Raw genomic sequence first — 21098 nt, 5'->3', positions numbered from 1 at the left:
CATCTCCAATGATTGATAAGGTCATGTGAGTCAACCTGTCCACCGGCCAGGGGGCCCTTCCCTGTTTGGCAGCTGAGGCAGAGAGAGAGGACAGCTTATGCCGTTATTTCTGCATATCAGAGACTTTTAGTACTTTCACTAATTTTGCTACTGCTATCTAAAAGGCAGAGCCAGGTGTACAGGATGGAACATGAAAGCGGACTAGGAGCGTGACCACTGAAGCACAGCATCACATGGCATGAGATGGTATCTCATTGTGGTTTTGATTTGCATTTCTGTAATGACCAGGGATGATGAGCTTTTGTTCATGTTTGTTAGCCACACAAATGTCTTCTTTTGAGAAGTGTCTGTTCATATCCTTTGTCCACTTTTTGATGGGGTTCTTTTTTTCTTGTAAATTTGTGTAAGTTCCTTGTAGATTCTGGATATTAGACCTTTGTCAGATGGACAGATTGCAAAAATTTTTTCCCGTTCTGTAGGTTGCCTGTTCAGTCTGATGATAGTTTCCTTGCTGTGCAGAAGCTCTTTAGTTTAATTAGATCCCATTTGTCAATTCTGGCTTTTGTTGCAGTTGCTTTTGGTGTTTTAGTCATGAAGTCTTTGTCCATGCCTATGTCCTGAATGGTATTGCCTACGTTTTCTTCTAGGGTTTTTATGGTTTTAGGTCTTATGAGTAGTTTTTTCTCTTCCTGTGAAGAAAGTCAATGGTAGCTTGATGGGAATAGCATTGGATCTGTAAATTACTTTGGGCAGTATGGCCATTTTCACAGTATTGATTCTTCCTATCCATGAGCATAGAATATTTTTCCATTTGTGTCCTCTCTTGTTTCCTTGAGCAGTGGTTTGTAGTTCTCCTTGAAGAGATCCTTCACGTCTTTTGTAAGTTGTATTCCTAGGTATTTTATTCTCTTTGTAGTAATTGTGAATGGGAGTTCACTCATGATTTGGCTGTTTGTCTATTATTGGTGTATAGGAATGTTTGTGATTTCTGCACATTGATTTTGTATCCTGAGACTTTGCCGAAGTTGCTTATCAGCTTAAAGAGTTTTTGGGCTGAGACGATGGGGTTTTCCAAATACACAATTATGTCATCCGTAAACAGAGACAATTTGACTTCCTCTCTTCCTATTTGAATAGTTTATTTCTTTCTGTTGCCTGATTGCCCTGGCCAGAACTTGGAATCCTATGTTGAATAGCAGTGGTGAGAGAGGGCATCCTTGTCTTGTGCCAGTTTTCAAAGGAAATGCTTCCAGCTTTTGTTCATTCAGTATGATATTGACTATGGGTTTGTCATAGATAGCTCTTATTATTTTGAGATATGTTCATCAATACCTAGTTTATTCAGTGTTCTTAGAAGCAAGGGGTGTTGAATTTTATCAAAGGTCTTTTCTGCATCTATTGAGATAATCATGTGGTTTTTCTCATTGGTTTTGTTTATGTGGTGGATTACGTTTATTGATTTGCGTATGTTGAACCAGCCTTGCATCTCAGGGATGAAGCCAACTTGATTATGGTGGATACGCTTTTTGATCTGCTGCTGGATTCAGTTTGCCAGTATTTTATTGAGGATTTTCACATCGATGTTCCTCAGGGATATTGGCCTGAAATTTTCTTTTTTTGTTGTGTCTCTGCCAGGTTTTGGTATCAGGATGATGCTGGCCTCATAAAATGAGTTAAGGTGAAGTCCCTCTTTTTATATTGTTTGGAATAGTTTCAGAAGGAATGGTACTAGCTCCTCTTTGTACCTCTGGTAGAATTCGACTGTGAATCCTTCTGATCCTGGCTTTTTTGGGTTGGTAGACTATTACTGCCTCAGTTTCAGAGCTTCTTATTGGTCCATTCAGGGATTCGACTTCTTCCTGGCTTAGTCTTGGGAGGGTGTATGTGTCCAGGAATTTATGCATTTCTTCCAGATTTTCTGGTTTATTTGCATAAAAGTGTTTTTAGTATTCTCTGATGGTGGTTTGTATTTCTGGGGGATCGGTGGTGATACCCACTTTATCGTTTTTTATTGTGTCTATTTGATTCTTGTCTCTTCTTTATTAGTCTGGTTAGCAGTCTTATCTATTTTTTAATCTTTTCAAAAAACCAGCTCCTGGATTCATTTTTTTGTTTGTTTTTTTGTTTTTTTGCTTTGTTTTTTTTGTTTTTTTAAGAGTTTTCTGTGTCTTTTATCTCCTTCAGTTCTGTTCTGATGTTAGTTGTCTTCTGCAGCTTTTGAGTTTGTTTGCTCTTGCTTGTCTAGTTCTTTTAATTGTGATGTTTGGGTGTCAATTCTAGATCTTTCCTGCTTTCTCCTGTGGGCAATTAGTGCTGTAAATGTCCCTCTACACACTGCTTTAGCCATGTCCCAGAGATTCTGGTACATTGTGTCTTAGTTCTCATTGGTTTCAAATAACGTATTTATTTCTGCCTTCATTGTGTTATTTACCCACTAGTCATTCAGGAACAGGTTGTTCAGTTTCCATGTAGTTGTACAGTTTTGAGTGAGTTTCTTAATCCTGAGTTCTAATTTGATTCCACTGTGGTCTGAGAGACTGTTTGTTATGATTTCCATTCTTTTGCATTTGCTGAGGAGTGTTTTACTTCCCATTATGTGGTCAATATTAGAATAAGTGTGATACGGTGCTGAGAAGAATATATATTCTGTCGATTTGGGGTGGAGAGTTCTATAGATGTCTATTGGTCCAGAGCTGAGTTCAGGTCCCTGAATATCTTTGTTAATTTTCTGTCTCATTGATCTGTCTAATATTGACAGTGGGGTATTAAAGTCTCCCCCTATTATTGTGTGCGAGTCTGAGTCTCTTTGTAGAGACTTTATGAATTTGCTTTATGAATCTGGGTGCTCCTGTATTGGGTGCATATATATTTAGGATAGTTAGCTCTTGTTGCATTGATCCCTTTACCATTACGTAATGCCCTTCTTTGTCTTTTTTTATCTTTTTTTTTTATCAGAGACTAGGATTGCAACCCCTGCTTTTTTTTTTTTTTTTTTTTTTTTTGCTTGGTAAATATTCCTCCATCCCTTTATTTTGAGCCTATGTGTGCTTTTGCATGTGAGATAGGTCTCCTGAATACAGCACACTGATAGGCCTTGACTCTTTATCCAGTTTGCCAGTCTGTGTCTTTTAATTGGGGCATTTAGCCCCTTTACATTTAAGGTAATATTGTTATGTGTGAATTTGATCCTGTCATTATGATGCTAGGTTATTTTGCCCATTAGTTGTTGCAGTTTCTTCATAGTCGATAGTCTTTACATTTTGATTTGTTTTTGCAGTGGCTGGTACCGATTTTTCTTTTCCATATTTAGTGCTTCCTTCAGAAGCCCTTGTGAGGCAGACCTGGTGGTGACAGAATCCCTCAGCATTTGCTTGTCTGTAAAGGATTTTATTTCTCCTTCGCTTATGAAGCTTAGTTTGGCTGGATATGATATTCTGGGTTGAACATTCTTCTCTTTAAGATTGTTGAATATTGGCCCCCCACTCTCGTCTGGCTTGTAGGGTTTCTGCAGAGAGATCTGCTGTTAGTCTGATGGGCTTCCCTTTTTGGGTAACCTGACCTTTCTGGCTGCCCTTAACATTTTTTCTTTCATTTCAACCTTGGTGAATCTGATGATTACGTGTCTTGGGGTTGCTTTTCTGGAGGAATATCTTTGTGGTGTTCTCTGTATTTCCTGAATTTGAATGTTGGCCTGTCTTGCTAGGTTGGGGAAGTTCTCCTGGTTGATATCCTGAAATGTGTTTTTCAAGTTGGTTCCATTCTCCCCGTCACTTTCAGGTACAGCAGTCAAACGTAGGTTTGGTCTTTTCACATAGTCCCATATTTCTTAGAGGCTTTGTTTGTTCCTTTTCATTCTTTTTTCCCTAATCTTGTCTTCACGCTTTATTTCATTAAGTTGATCTTCTGTCTTTGATATCCTTTCTTCTGCTTGATCGATTCGGCTGTTGATACTTGTTTATGTTTCACGAAGTTCTTGTGCTGTGTTTTTCAGCTCCATCAGGTCATTTATGGTCTTCTCTAAACTGGTTATTCTAGTTAGCAGTTCCTGTAACCTTTTATCCAGGTTCTTAGCTTCTTTGCATTGGGTTAGAACATGCTCCTTTAGCTCAGAGGAGTTTGTCGTTACCCACCTTCTGAAGCCTACTTCTGTCAGTTTGTCAAACTCATTCTCCATCCAGTTTTGTGCGCTTGCTGGCGAGGAGTTCTGATCCTTTGGAGGAGAAGAGGCATTCTGGGTTTTGGAATTTTCATCTTTTTTGCACTGGGTTTTACTCATCTTCATGGATTTATCTACCTTTGATCTTTGATGCTGATGACCTCTGGATGGGGTTTTTGCATGGGCATTCTTTTTGCTGATGTTGAATGTTATTGCTTTCTGTTTGTTACTTTTCCTTCTAACAATCAGGCCCCTCTTCTGCAGGTCTGCTGCAGTTTGCTGGAGGTCCACTCCAGGCCCTGTTTGCCTAGGTATCACCAGTGGAGGCTGCAGAGCAGCGAAGATTGCTGCCTGCTCCTTCCTCTGGAAGCTTTGTCCCAGAGGGGCACCTACCAGATGCCAGCCGGAGCTCTCCTGTATGAGGTGTCTGTTGACCCCTGCTGGGAGGTGTTTCCTATCAGGAGGCATAGGGGTCACGGACCCACTTGAGGAGGCAGTCTGTCCCTTCGCAGAGCTGGAGTGCTGTGCTGTGAGATCCACTGCTCTCTTCAGAGCCGGCAGCAGGAACGTTTAATTCTGCTGAAGCTGGGCCCATAGCTGCCCCTTTTCCCAGGTGCTCTGTCCCAGGGAGATGGGAGTTTTATTTACAAGCCTGTGACTCAGGCTGCTGCCTTTCTTTCCGAGATGCCCTGCCCCGTGAAGAGGAATCTACAGAGGCAGTTTGACCACAGCAGTTTTGCCACCTGCCCAGTTTGAACTTCCTGGAGGCTTTGTTTACACTGTGAGGGGAAAACCGCCTACTCAAGCCTCAGTAATGGTGGACGCCCCTCCCCCCACCAAGCTGGAGTGTCCCAGGTTGACTTAGACTGCTGTGCTGGCAACGAGAATTTCAACCCAGTAGATCTTAGCTTGCTTGCCGGGCTCTGTCGGGGTGGGACCCGCTAAGTAAGACCACTTGGCACCCTGGCTTCAGCCCCCTTTTCAGGGGAGTGGACGGTTCTCTCTCACTAGGGTTCCGGCTGCCACTGGGATATGAAAAAAAACTCCTACAGCTAAGTTGGTATCTGCCCAAACAGCCGACCAGTTTTGTGCTAGAAACCCAGGGTCCTGGGTGTAGGCACACAAGGGAATCTCCTGGTCTGCGGGTTGCAAAAACTGTGGGCAAAGCGTAGTATTTGGGCCTATTAGCACAGTCCCTCAGGGCTTCCCTTGGCTAGGGGAGGGAGTTCCCTGGCCTTTTGTGCTTCCCAGGTGAGGTGATGCCCTGCCCTGCTTCTGCTCACCCTCTGTGGGCTGCACCCACTGTCTAACCAGTCCCATTGAGATGAACCAGGTACCTCAGTTGGAAATGCAGAAGTCACCCACCTTCTGTGTTAGTCTCACTGGGAGCTGCAGATCGGGGCTGTTCCTATTCGGCCATCTTGCCAGATCTCAAATTTGTCATTTCTAAAAACTGAATTTAATTGTTTTTTTATTTGTGGGAGTGAGAAGAGGGTAGTATTAAATCCTCAATTCCATGGATCACATCAAATATAAAATTCCAGATAAATGTGAAAATCCAAATATAAGTGCAAGTCTATATAAATAATAGAAGAAAATTTTGAATATTTTGGTAACCTTAATGTGAGAAATGTCTTTTTAAAAATTTATTACAAAAATAACAAAGGAAAAGATTAACAGATTTAACCACATAAGTGATAACACATCTATATGATGAGATATATTAAGTTAAAAATAGACTAGGAGAAATTATTTATAACATATAAAAATTGAAAACCATAATCTATAAAGAGCATCAGTAAATCAGTACGAAGACAAACAATTGAGTATAAAAACATGAAGGAATATAGATAGAGAAAGCATAGAAGATTACAGATATCCTGTAAATATAAAAATATTTTGTCCCGTAGTGGTCATGAGAAGTACAAATTAAAATAATGAGATTTCATTTTTAGCCAAACATGAGCAAAAGAAAATCTGGTGTTGAAGAGGGTGTGAGGGAGTGGATATTCATATACTGTTTTTGTGGGGGTTTAAATTGTTAAGCAACTTGAAAGCAGTTCATTAGTATTTATCAAATACTAAAAAAAAAAAATTTTGAGACAGGGTCTCATTCTTGCCCAGACTGGAGTGCAGTGGTATTATCATGTCTTACGGTAACCTCGACCTCCCAGGTTCAAGCCATCCTCCCACCTTAGCCTCGTGAGTAGCTGGGACTACAGGCTATTTTTTAAATGTTTGGTAGAGAGCAGATCTTGCTGTGTTGACCAGGCTGATTTTGAATTCTTGGGCTCAAGTGATTTTCCTACCTTGGCCTCCCAAAGTGCTGGGATTACAGGCATGAGCAACCGTGCTTGGCACAAATATAAAATATTTATAACTTTGAGGAAGCAAGTGCATTTCTAGAAATTTGCTTCTGAAAAACAGGCTTTTGTGCTCAAAGTCAGAAATGCATGTACCAACAGAACATTGGATCCAGTCTAAATCTCCACTTGTGTCATGATAGAACAGTACTATGGAATTCGTTGTAGCTTTAATCTCTTTTTGCTAGCTGAAAAATCTGAAGAAATTAATAGAAAAATTCATGTTATGATCTCATTTAACACTAATACTGGTGTATAGGTGGATGTGTTCATGTACATTCATGTATATGCATATACTTGTATTCATGTGTATATATAGAAGAATAGGAAAACATTACTTTTAAAAAGTAATGTTAAATATACAATTGATTACCAAAGTACACGTAAAATAGTAATAGTAAAGATAGGCATCGTTATCTTGTTCCTAACTCTAATAGAAAGATGTGTAGTATACTAACTACTGTTATGTTTAACTCTCTCATTATATATACAACCTTATGACTTTAGGGGCATTTCATTCTGTTCTTAGGCAGCTAAGAATTCCCCACTATAAGGTTTTAGGACTGACTTTTATAAAATACTTTTGGTAATAGTTACCTCTGGGGATGATCTGTAATCTTAAAATACCACCTAAGGTATTTCTGGTTCATTGAATATGATTAAGCAATAACTAAAGTATGTAAATAAATCACTTTTAGCATGTATGTAATAATAAACCTCTGCATTCCAATAATAGCACCTATTTTCTGGGATTAGCATTTATACTATTTGAAATGTCTAAAGTAGGTAGATATAACCAGAGATTATTTGAAGAAAATGAATATGCATAATCACTGAAAATCACATTTCTCTGAATCCTTGCCTACCTGACAGTTTTTTAGGAGAACAGAACTGTTGCTCAAAGACTTATCTAGAGAGAATGACTGACTCTCCAGATCAGTTACTCGTATAATCTGAATATCACCATCTTCATGCCCACTCTTCATAAGCTGCTTTTGAGAAAGAGACAGCTGTATACAGTGCATCAAAGCAATAAATCCTAGTGTCAAGACTTTTACTCAATCACATATCACTATAGACATGTAGAGACTAAATCATATAACTGTACAGTTTCCTTGCTGTCCCACTGACAGAATAGTGAATTTAAAATTACACAGCATTCTTTCCCGAGCTGCTTTTTCTCCCCTAGTATTACACTTTATTCATACCATTCACATCATTATTCATAATACGCAGAAAAGATTATTACCTGAACTTCAAAACAGATTGCTTGTTGATTTTTATGTTTAATGTAATTTCCAGGTTTTTTTTTTCTTTTTTTCTTCATTTGGTCATAGAAGCATACATATGGTCAGTTTGGATGGTAAATTTTGATTGTATAGTAGAAGGCCTGAGCTCAGGCTTACCTTCCTTTTTTCTATGAAAGAAATTACTAAGCAAAAGAGGATGGAAGATTGTAAAATACTTATAAAATTAGCAATTATATGTTGGTTAACACTTTATTTTTACCTAAATGTTAAAGCACGTTCCTGATAATCTCTGCTGGATAACATTTTTAGATTAGCCATTGTATCTCCTGAAACAAAAAAGTACATGTCTTTTTAATATTTTATAACTTGAATCACCCTTTCCTCTCGTTTGTTCAAATAATGAGATTTTAATGATGTGTCATAATACTCGAGAATTCTTTTTTGTGCATTATTTATTTAATGGAATTACCTCTTTTTAACTACTGCTTGGTCAGTTTACTTGCTAATTAACTATAATCTTTCAAAAAGTCTAATTATGTTAATCTGATGAAATTTCAGGAAATTCAGCAAGAGACAGATATCCCTGAAAGAGAGCTTGTTAGAGCCCTACAGTCCCTCGCCTGTGGTAAACCAACACAGCGGGTTCTTACAAAAGAACCCAAATCAAAGGAAATAGAAAATGGTCATATATTTACAGTTAATGATCAATTCACATCCAAACTACACAGAGTCAAGATTCAAACAGGTATCTGGAATTATATTTTTCCTCTCAAAAAATTATATATTTTTCTCTCTAGAAAAAAAATCTCATCTGTTGGATTTCTTTTAAAAATACTCCTTTTCTGGTGCCGCATGATACTTAGGCTTAAGAAAGAAAGCAGCTTTTATTGATAAGTATTTGTATCAAAATGCATTTGAATCCAAGTACAGTAAGCATTTTAAAAAGTAATTTATAGTGTGAACAAAGTATTTCTTTCCATGTTTTTCAATAAATAGAATACAGTTTATGAACATATTAGTACTTAAAATTGTTTTTAAGTTGTTAACTAATAGTCAGTGGAAGTCTAATTTTAAAGCTGATTGAGAGGTTTTTCAGAATTGGGAGACCTATATAAAAGTTTGATGTTTGGACGTTGCTATTTATATTTTGATAAGTATTTTTTTTTTCAAAATCTTAAAACCCATATCATCTTTAATTTAAAAACATAGAAATGATACTGATGTGAATGATTTTTAATAGAGCCATATAAGTCAATAATGAAAATTCCATTCATTAAACATTTAACATAATGTAAGATGCTTGTTTTCTGTGTATTTAAAGGGGAAAAAAGGCACTCCACCCTTGCTGATTGATGTTTAAAACTAATTGTTTGCTACTTGGCTTAAAAACTAGTATTAGATAGGCTTCCTAGTACTAATATATTCATTACAGCCAAATATGTGTGCAATAAAACAGTGTCCTAAGAGAAATAAGATGATCTTTTAAATGACTGTGATTTGTTGATTTTAAAAAAATGTTATTTATATTGTATATTATGATAGTCTTTTTAAAAGTAATGTTAAATATACAGTTGATTACCAGAGTACATGGATTCTAGAGCTTTATATGCACACTTAAATTTTTGTTTTTCATTTTGATCTTTTTGTTTTGTATGTATACTTTGTAGAGCAGAGTAGTGTCTCTGGCAAGGCTTTGCCCCCTTTGTCTTGTAGTTGTAAACGATATCATAGTAATCTGCATTAGCCAAGATTGGCCCATGTCTTGACATAAATATAAAAATAAAACAAAACTCTGCTAGCCTGTGTCATGGAATAAAATTTATTTTTCTTCCAGTGCAAGACATAACACTTTATACATTTGGGCAGATGCAGGTTTTGGATTTTAGGGCTCATTTGTATCTTAGAATTAGAGGAAAATATGTGGGAATATTTATCTGGATTACCTTACCCTCACCCTACTGTACCCTAAATAAGTAACAGTCTTTGTTATCCCAGATTCTATCATGTCCAGCAATAATAATATCAGATATTAGTATTATGTTTTAAAAAAAAAGTCTTCATAGATTTTTAGATTTTCGTGTTAAGTGTGCACACTTAACGTGTGTATCTGGAGTACATGTATGTAGTGTTTTAGGTATGTTGAAAACAAATATATATATGATGAAGAATTTCACTAGAGGAACTTAAAAGTAATTTTCAGCAATAAAATTTTACAAAGCAATGTTTTTTTCTTGGGAATGGTTTTTAAATGATCTTGGCTCTTACTCATAGTTCAAGTCAAAATTTTCTCTTTGGTGGTAAATATTGTGACCACATTGGTTTTATTATCAAAGGCTCAGTAACATAATCAAATATTCAAAGACTCAGACCCTACCTATTTATGCTGCTTTTACTGTAGCCAGTAGTAAAAGTTCATGCAAAGAAGTTAAAGGAATTACTAAAATAACACAGCCTTTGAAAAGAATTAGATTAATTGTAATCTAGGGGGGTGGTTTCCAGAGTTGACAGTCTTCACCACCACCACCACCACCACCTGCCTTTCTCAAATTCCATCCCCCAGCGTGCATATAGGTCATATGTAGGCACTTGCACAACAACCCCTTCTGCTGCACTCAAGTGAGGAGTATTGTGTTAGGCTCCAGAGTGAGCCCCTCCCCTCACATTTAAAAAGAATACTCATTTTGAATCATCAGCACAATCTGCACATCTATATTTTTCTGCAGGTATTTAAGAAGACACTTATTTAGGTGACCACATCCAGATGAGCCAAAGGGATTGTTTAAACAATTACTTTTTTCCCTGCAACTTTGTATTTTTTGTTTTCAAATCCACAAAGAAAGTGAAAAGCACTATAATGAATATCAATATGGCTGTGACCTACGTTTACCAGTCATTAGAATTTTGTCTTCCTCCCTGCCTTCCTCTGTGTTTATGTGTGTGTGTTTGCTACAGCATTTGAAGTTAATTTACAAATATCTCAGCAGTTTCCCCCTAAAAAACTTCAGCACACGTCTCCTATATCATATCCAAGAAAATTAATTTCATGTCATCTATTTACCACCTATATTGCCTCAGTTGTCCCAAAAATTTCTTTTATATCTCACTTTTTGGATCCATGATTCCATCAAGATTTCCACATTACATTTAATTTTTATGTCTTTTTAGTTTCGTTTAAACCAGTACCTCTATCTTTTTTTTTTTTTTATGACATCAACTTCTGAGGAAAAGCATCATAAGCATCATTCTTAGTAGATTATTTTCATCGAGTTTTTTTTTTTTTTTTTTACTAAGATATTGATTATCTTACACTTGGGAAGTGACACCGAAAGCAGTATTTTTATCCAAAGGATTCTAATTAGAAACAGCTGAATGGATACTCACACCAGAATGATCTTCTAAATTGTACAATCTGCTGTCTCGTGGCTATCTATGCCCATGCCTCAGTCAGCAATGCCCCATGTGCTGCTTTGCAATTTTACAGTTTCTACCTCCAGTAACTTGACATCTATCTCCTTTTGATGAACGAATAAAACACCAGTTTTCTTTTTCTGCTGTTTCATTCAGAGCAGAGTTGCAGGAGAAGAAGACTTCTGTATTTCCCTTAACAGTTGGTTTGAAGACTATAGGGAAGAATAGAGTAAGACTCCTAAAGATTGGAATCTGGTATGAATTTGTGATGAGGTTGTGACATAAAAAGCCTAATAAAATATATGACAAGAAATGGTTAGATAACAGAACTCTAGGGAGATTTTTGGCAAGGAGATTTTAGGAACTGACATCCTAGTGGTACTTTTAAATTATTTATTTCACTGACTGAATCTTGGCAGTAGATACTCTTGTCTCCTCATAAAGCCTTAGAGATTACAGCTACATTTTGAGTTAGTAAGACAACAGATACCTATCTGAGATACTTTTGGTGAGTTTTAACTTGGAGCCATGGTAATAAAATAATCAATTGACCTCTGACAGTCATAAGCAATGAAAATTATTTACTGGTAATTTTGCTACTGAATATTTTCAGCTACTGTTTTTCTTCCAGGTAAGAAATTATATTCTGCATAAAAACAAAATCGACTTTATTATCTCAAAGTTAAATTCCTCATTTTTGAAAAGGATAATTTAGTATTCAAGTAAACATTAAATGAGACAGTTTTTGAATGCGTATTTGAATTAATAAGTGTGTATATTCAGAGGCTGAAATTGGTTTTTATCTGTGGATTACATTGAATTAGAATAGGCTTGCTTATAAACCAAATTTTAAAATTAGATTTATGATAAATGCCTTTATTTCTATTTTAGTTGCTGCCAAACAAGGTGAATCCGACCCAGAGAGGAAAGAAACAAGGCAGAAAGTAGACGACGACAGAAAACATGAGATAGAAGCTGCTATAGTGCGGATAATGAAATCTAGAAAGAAGATGCAGCACAATGTTCTAGTAGCGGAGGTGAGGACTCTTCACTACTGGGCTAATATAGAAAAACCAGTAACATTATTAACAAAATTATTGTATTCAACTAATTTTAAAAACAATTTTACAATTAAGAAATCCTAGTAATGTAACACTTATGAAATGTATGGCACTCACTTGGTAACTAAACATAGTGATACATCCAAATATGTGCATACGTTCGGAACCAATGTGTTTATAACAAAAATGATAGTAGAATATTGTCACATGAATTATTAAGAAAAGATTTTCACTGCTATTAATACCTTTGTGTAAACAAACTCCCTTTACTTCTAAAAATTAATAATGGTTACCATTCATTAAATGCTTTCATTTTACAAATTGGGAAACTAAGGAGGGGAAGACCACTTAGGGGAGGCCATTAAGATAGGTGGGAGAGGATTAGGACCTGGGTAAAGTATTGGTAGAGGATAGAAAGCTGAATCAAGATAATTGGGAAGTAGAATTGACAGGCTTTACTGACTGATAATGGGAAGTGAGAGGGAGAAGTTGAAGACACCGTTTAGGTTTCTGGCTTGAATGGGTAGATAAGAGATTTGTTTCTTTAACCAAAAAGAGAAGGGTAATGTAATGTGCCGCTTTGGTCCAGATGTCACCTAATATTGTTTTGTACAAGTTGACTTTATTGTGTAGTGGCACATCCAGGGGCAGGTGGAAGACAATAGACATGAGAGCTAGAAGTTGCATTGGGAATTAGCTATATGAGAATGCAGTTAAAACTACAGGTGTGGATTAAATTGCTCAGTGTTAGCATGGAGAGCAAGAAAGAACTATGGGATAGACCCCTCCCTTATCATTTTAGGAACGGTGAGTGTAACAACAGAAACTCTTTAGAGCACTGGTTTTCACAGTGTGGTTCTTGGAGCAGCTACCTCAGCATCACCTGGGAACTCATGAGAAACACAGATTCTTAGGTTCCACCAGAGCCTGAGAATTGAATCAGAAACTCTGAGGATAGGGCCCAAGAGTCTGGTTTTTTAACACGAGCTGTAGGTGATTCTGATGTTTTTTCAAATTTGAGAACACTGCTTTAGAAGGAAAACAAAACAAAATGACAGTGTCCTATGACAAGGGAAGAGAATTACAAGGAGTGAATGGTCAGTAATATCAAAAATCATGGAAAAACCAAGTTGAATAAACACTTACTTTGGCAATTACGTGACAGGTTAACTTTCTCAGACATTTTCATTGGACTCGTGAAAGTGGATATCCGATGGTAGTGCCCTGAGAAGGAAATGGAGGTGGAAACCACCAAGAGTGGCTTATTCTTTGAGGTATTGGCTCAAGGGAAAGGGCAGAGAGAGCAGTATTAGAGGATTCAGTGTAGAGTTGAAGGGTTTGGGCTTTTTTCCCCCCAGAATGAGAGGATACTGAGCATGTTTATATCCTACAAATAAAGAACGGATCCTTAAAAACAAATAGAAAAAAATGAGATGAAGGGATAAATACCACATTCTAGAAAAGGAAAGGTGAGGATTGTATAGAGAGTATGATGATGGTAATGTATTGACACAGATGTTACTGAACGTGCCTCTTCCTGAGAACCTAGGGCAGGGTGCAGGGGTAACATACCCCTAAGCAAGATTTGGTGTAAGTATGGATAAATGTACATGTGTAGGGTGGGAATTTAAAGAACTTCAAATTGAAATGACTTCTTTTCTCTGTGTGAAACCCGATATGAGCTTGGTGCAGGACTGGGTTGAGGAGTTTAAGGGGATTGTCAGAAATTTGAAATAATACTTGTCAAAGAATGGTGCTCAGGAACTTGCTGAACTTTTGAATACTATAAATTTGTGTTACTCTACACCAGAGATTGACAGATGTTTTTGTAAATGGCCAATTGTAGCATGAAAGCAGCTATAGATAATACATAAATGCATGCGACTCGTGGTGGCTCACGCCTGTAATCCCAGCACTTTGGGAGGCCAAGGTGGGCGGATCACCTGCAGTCAGGAGTTCAAGACCAGCCTGACAAACATGGCGAAACCCTGTCCTACTGAAAATACAAAAATTAGCTGGTGGTGGGTGCCTGTAATCCCAGCTACTCGGGAGACTGAGGCAGGAGAATTGCTTGGACCCGGGAGGCGAAGGTTGCAGTGAGCTGAGATCATGCCATTGACTCCATCTCAAAAAAAAAAACTATTAAAAAATAAATACATGTGACTGTGTTTCAGTAAAATTTTACAGAAACAGGTAGTGGGGTGTATTTGGCCTATGACTGCAGTTTGCTGACTCCTGGTGTACACAAATGGTGTTAACAACTACGTCTTTACTCAGCAGAGAGCTCTGTGGTAGGTTGATAATGATGTAGTACATATAGAATATAGGTTTAATCAAATAGTGTTTATGGGATAGGACCAAAAGAATCAGGAGTAGAAGATCCTGTTGAGAGTGCAGCTTTCAAGAGAAGTGATCTTGAATGCAGTTTAGGCTCTGTTACAGGGGAGAGAGCAAGTCAATAGGAGCTGTTAATAGACTGGGAGAAAAGAAGGGCAAAGGGTGGGAGATCTCAGGTGATGGGTTGAGAGCAAGTTTGTCGATACAGGAGTGGTAATCCTGGAAGGGTGATAAATTGTAGTTGCAGAATGAAGTGCTGAATTTTCAGATTCCAAAGAATTATCAATCCATTGTGGCTTTGGGAAATGAACTGATCAACAAGAGTAAAAGCAAAGCTGGCTCATGGATGCATTAGAGCAAAGAACATGGACTTTGAGATCAGAAAGGTTTAGATTCATCTCTGCTGGCTCTGTTATTTACTACTTGTTGATGTCAGTTTTCTTTTCCGGCTTTATTTTCCTCATTTGTAAAATGAGACAACTTATTTTGCAGGGTTAAGAACATTAAATAGGCCGGGCACGGTGGCTCACGCCTGTAATCCCAGCACTTTGGGAGGCCGAGGCAGGTGGATCACAAGGTCAGGAGATCGAGACCATCCTGGCTAACATGGTGAAACCCCGTCTCTACTAAAAGTACAAAAAATTAGCCGGGCGTGGTGGTGGGCGCCTGTAGTCCCAGCTACTCAGGAGGCTGAGGCAGGAGAATGGTGGGAACCCGGGAGGCGGAGCTTGCAGTGAGCAGAGATTGTGCCACTGCACTCCAGCCTGGGCGACAGAGCAAGACTCCATCTCAAAAAAAAAAAAAAAAAAAAAAAAAAATCAAATAAACTCATACATGCAAAATGACTGATGAATAGTGCATAGACAGACTATGACTGCTGCTTTAGTTACTATTTTATTATTATATATAGCACAGTACTTAGAATCCTGATAGTACTTGGAAAAAAACAACAGAAGCACTTACTATGATTGGGCAGCATTATTCTTTATTCTAAGGCATTACGTCTGTTAACACATTTAGTGTACACACCAGTGGGCCAAGGTCCCAGAGCTAGTAGTGGTAGAGCTGAGTTTATCCAGGTACTCTGAGTCCAGAGTTTGTGTTCTTTAATTACATAGGCTACCCAAGTTCTGTGAGTTTTGAGTATAACCCAGAAGTCAGTAGATAACGGCATCAAAACGGTTAAACTATAGGTGGCATATACTCACACTACCATAATTCCAACTAATTCAACTATTCAACTGCTCTCCACTTTAGCATTCACATTCTGATTTGAGGAAGTGTGTTGTAACCATAGTATTACATTTTCAAACAGAACCTTTTTAAAGTTTCTGTGCTTTTAGCTTTGGTAATCCAGTTAGTAAAGTTCAATCTCTGAGTGTTAAAATGACATATCAGTTCTGTTCAAAGATAGGAATTTTTATGTGTTTATGTAAAAATACTATCTACTTTCTTTTTTAGGTAACTCAGCAGTTGAAGGCGCGATTCTTACCAAGTCCAGTTGTTATTAAGAAACGTATTGAAGGACTTATTGAGAGAGAATATTTGGCACGAACACCTGAGGATCGCAAAGTATACACATATGTAGCATAAAATGCGTTCAGAAATTTGATTTATTCTTGGACTGTACTCTTCGCATGGACTGGGAAGTTCTTTTAAATCATTAAATATTAAGACGACCATCTCTTCTATTAAATTACAGTACATGTTCTAGACCATTGAGATCAAGCCTTTACTCCCTTTGAGAGTTTTCAACATCAGTTGATTGAGCTTCAGGCTTTACAACGTTTATCCCTGTAGAGATCATCTTTACAGTTCCTCGGGAAAATGTGAATGTGCTGCGTTTTGTTTTCTTTACTGTATGAAAACAGGAAAATAAAAGAGAAATTTAGAAAATACAGCTCATTACAATAAAATTGTTGGATTTCATTTCCCCAGGTCTTCAGTGTTGATGTAAATGTGTTTTGTAGTGTTGCTTAGCACTTTGCGCATTGTGTAAGTTGGGTAACAAAAATGGCAAAAGAAATGCAGAATTCCCAGTTATCTTGCTCTGAAGACATTTCTTTAGCTAGTCTTATTTAATTTAAAGGTTTGATAAATATACAAAGACCCAAGCATACAATTTGAGCATGCTGTATTCTACCACTTGCACTTACTAATCTTCTAGCCTTATGACCAGGAACCTTTGTTTTGGGCTCAAGTACACATCCTGATTTGATTTCTCCCTGTTGTAATTTGAGATTTCCCAAATTAAGTCTTATAATGATTAGGTTTTGTTCTGAGTTATTTCTAGAAAAAGAAAATATTTTAGTATGTATAAATTGTACAATAATTTTTTTGCTGTTGTACTCACTGCTAATAGTGGATTGTATAGGGTGGTGTTTTTCATTTATTGTAGACAAAAATAATGAATTTAGTATACACATACCCACTAATTCAAGTATGTCAGAGCACAAAGTTGGCAGCTGGTTATATTTAATTCAGCCCCTCTGAAAAGCACATACAGTCTATACTTTGTTTATAAATATCGTAGGTCCTCCCTGCCCCTAAATATATATTTTGGTGAAGCTGTGGTGCACTATTAATTTTCTGTTTCAAAATGCAATCTAAAGATGCAATAAATATGATGACCTTGATAGTTTTAATGAAATCTTCAATTCTTGCAGCTAACTGTGTTTTGGAAAGTGATTAAGCAATATTTCTCAAACCTGATGATTCTTGGATATTTAGCTATTGTCCTCCAAAGAGTCATCGTTTCACGTTTTCAAAGATGTGTTTTGTGCTGAAGATTCTTGTCAGATATCCTGTGCTTCCAGAGTATTTTTATCTTCAATTTTATTTAATTTTGTTTCATTTTGTTTTCATAAGACAATGTTTCAGATATGTAATGGGGCAAACCACTATAGATTTCTGTTGGATAGAAAAATGAAATGTTACTAATAAGTTTAAATTGACCCTTCGTTGACTATCAGTACTGTTGATACATTTATTAGAATGTATGTCTCAGAAGATGGTTTCTGTTTAAATTTATGGTCAAATTACAACAACTGAATTCTAATATGGATTAAAAACTCCACATAAATATTTTTCCCCATGCGTCTTGGGTTATAATTTTCCTTTTAGACTTGCAAATATGCTTTTATTGCAATTTTGTCTCCATCTGTACTGTAGAATTACAAGCCTTGTGCTCTTTATCTCCACATTTTCCACTTCTACATGATGCAATTAAGATGCCAATGAAAAGTATTGTGAACATTATTCTCAGGACACTTTTACCGTACTTGAGCAGTACTCAGTCAGGTATAACATGGAAAGCTAAGGGTTTCACCTTCTGATTTTGACATAATTGGAAATTTTCTATAATGGTAAGATGTTTATAGGAAAGTAATGGTAGTTCCTGTTTGAGAATTTTTTTATAGCTTTCATTTCCCAGTTAAATGATATTTAACACCTGGGAAAACAGGACAGCTCAGATTGTCGAGTTAGTAAACATGAACGATGTAAAAACTTTATTTGAAATCTCCTAAGTGAGACATTAAACATTTTAGTGCTAGTTTAAGCCATTAAAAATTAAGTTTACGTCATTGTCTCAAGTGTGGCTGTAAAAATCAGATCTAGAGTTTAGAGACATAGTTGTTAATTTTGGAGCACAGGTTTGATATTTATGCTTCTAAATACATTAAAGCATTTCTGAATTGCAGTTCAGTTGATTGGTTGGAGATTGCTGGCGATGTGATGCTGCACTGAAAAAATTGGTCACACAAAATGTTTATATGTTTGACCGCATAACTATTATTTTAGGTCATAAAGGTTATAACAAAATACATTTGACATTGCTTTCTTTTTAGCAAGAGGTCACAGATGCTATTTTTCCCAGTTTTTAATGCTTTAATTTGAAAGAAAAATGCATCCTAACCATTCCATCCTGTTGGTACAGAGAAATTTTGGTAATTTATTAGAAGAGTTTTAAGGAGGGTGGATACATAGTTTTTCAACTGCAAAAATGATGTCATCTCTTCAGTAACTGTTAAAGTGTAATTCTGTGCCTTCATTATCAAGTCCAGGACAGTTTATTTTGTATCGTTAACATTATTTAAAGACTGAAAATTCATTGCAATTAGGGAACGCACAGCCTCACAAAAAGTGGTTGTGATTGCAAGGATTCTTTATGTCAGTGAACTTAAAAAGGGAATGGGGGAAGAGATGCATGCCTTTCTAAAGGTATGCTAGAGTCACCTGTGTAGCATTGTAATTATGTACTATCAAACCCCCAAGATGCTGATGATAGGCCTTCTCGGTAAGAATCCTTCTCATAGTGAAGCACTGTTGATGTTTTGTTCACCGGATATGTTGGGTAGCAGAAAAGGCCTAGAACCGATTTTAAGATTATGCCTACATCTCTAGAAGACTAGTACACTGGCATCATCTTAGGTTTCTAAATATTATTTAATTCCTCAATTTGGAAAACAGTTTTAATGTTTAGTTAAAGATACTCATTTTCAGTAACTAGTGTTAAAGATTTTTATCTTTGCCTGTCTACTGTAACTTAAGACTTCTATAGAATAATTTTTTATAGAGTATGTGGTATATTGTGTCAATCTTGGAAGGAAAGCTGTTGCATATCAATTGTAGGTCATGTATTTTACTATATGTTGCATAGTATTTTGCATTCTATAAATACGAATGTTAAAACATTTCAGGTCAGCAAAATTAAAAGTCATTTCTAGTCCTCAAAGCAGAAATAATTAGAAATGTTAACATTTAAGTGCTTATCATATGCCAGATACTATTCTGAATATTTTATGTATATTCATTTAGTTGTCATATTGGCTTTATGTGAGATAACTGTCATTATACCAGTGTTGTCCAAGGTTGCCAGTAGGAAATGGCAGAGCCAGGAGTTGGACCTAGGTTTAATCCTATCCATATTCCATGTTACAAATTGACACGATTTTCCATATTAAAAATTTTTCATTTATTTTGTACCTCATTCACATGAATAGTAATGTGACAAACTAAAGTTAATACATGAAGCATTGCAATATGGAATTTTGCACGTTTTTGTTAGCTTTACATTATTTGCTGATACCAACTTTTGGTAGGAAGGAAAACAGGGAAGGTGATTGCTGCTATTCTGGAATGTGTCCATTGAAAAAATAGGCGCTTTGTCTCCTACAATCTTAGAGAAAGTTTTACGTACTTAAGTGAGTACCACAGATAGGTATGTACCTTAAATTCAAATCTACAATTTTACAAAATGTTTTTCTTTGTGTGCCTTTCCTATGTCAAATTAGCCAGAAAGAAGAAGAGACGTAAGAATGGCAGATAAATTTAACAGGTAATGATACAGAGATTGGCCATTACGCTAGCTCTCAGGAGAAAAACAACTAGAATGTCTTGAAACCCATGCATTTAATTTTAGAAATGGCAAATTGGTAAGCGTGTCATTTAAGTAATTTGATGCTCAGTTTTAGGGTGTAAGTTGACCTCGAGTGAGCCATGCAAAAATAGCTTTAAAATCATACATGAGCAGCTCAAAGTAAACGTGTGTATTTTTTAGTAACAATGAAATTGTCAAATTTCAAGATTTTAATAACAGGATAGTTCAACTAATAAACTTTATTGCATACAAGATTTATTGCAATGTGGGAAAATTAAAATTCTCAGTCTCAGAATTCTTTCTGCAGTTGTGATTCTTGAATAAATGCCTCAGCACGATGTCTGGTATGTAGTGGGTATAGGCACTCAGTAAATCTCAGATGAATGTGCTAAACGATCACTAAGTGTCTTGAAAGAAAATCTTTAAAAGAATTGAACTTCACAAATTAAAATTTGTACTGCACTATTGGGGCTATGACATAGTATGAGGATATTTTTATAAGTAGAAGTTATTTGATACTTGACTTTAGGTAAAAAGTGAAAAATACAGACCAGCCCTTACGTGGTTGCAGATGGGTGTGTGTGTGTATGGGTGTGTGTGTGTGTGTGCGCGTGTACAGCATCTTGCTCTGTCATCCAGGCTGGAGTACACTGGCATGACTGTGGCTCACTACACCCTCAACCTCAATCTCCTGGCCTCAAGCGATCCTCCCACCTCAGCCTCTCAAGTAGCTGGGAGCACAAGTGCACGCCACCATGCAAGCTTTTTTTTTTTTTCTTTGCTTTAAGTAGAGACAGGGTCTTGGTGTGTTGCCTAGGCTGTCGTCAAACCGCTAGGCTCAAGCAATCCTCCTGCCTCGGCCTGCCAAAGCACTAGGATAACAGGCATGAGCTGCTGTTCCCAGCCGGCATATTGTGTTAAATGCTGACTTCTAAGCCCTCTTGCATAGCATCTCTGTGATAAGAACTTGACCAGTATTAGATCATTTGGTCCTATGGAGATCCTATGAAAAAACTCAGGCTTAGTGACATAAAAATGTTTACGAAATCCCACTAATAGTTAATGGGGTGCAGGAATTTGGACCCAAGTCTCTTAATTCCAAAACCTGTGCCTTTAAAAGCGTGTGTCCCCAATTACTGGCTG

At 36.8% G+C, this 21098-nt stretch overlaps 1 protein-coding gene across 4 annotated transcripts in view; it reads left to right on the top strand.

Moving 5' to 3' along the window:
• The window catches only part of CUL3 (cullin 3), a 113636-nt gene extending 95972 nt beyond the window's left edge, over positions 1–17664 (top strand). For all 4 annotated transcript variants that reach the window (XM_002812925.6, XM_002812922.5, XM_063713069.1 and 1 more), the window contains 3 exons: positions 8328–8514; positions 12069–12214; positions 16037–17664. In XM_002812925.6, coding sequence (XP_002812971.2) covers positions 8328–8514; positions 12069–12214; positions 16037–16168 — 465 coding nt within the window. In that variant the 3' untranslated portion in view covers positions 16169–17664. The remainder of the gene's footprint in view (positions 1–8327; positions 8515–12068; positions 12215–16036) is intronic.
• Positions 17665–21098: the final 3434 nt, after the last annotated feature.

Source organism: Pongo abelii, chromosome 11, assembly GCF_028885655.2.
Source record: "Pongo abelii isolate AG06213 chromosome 11, NHGRI_mPonAbe1-v2.0_pri, whole genome shotgun sequence".
Lineage (NCBI taxonomy): Eukaryota > Metazoa > Chordata > Mammalia > Primates > Hominidae > Pongo > Pongo abelii.
Note: the sequence above shows the minus strand (reverse complement) of the source record. Positions and strands in the feature narration are given on the sequence as shown.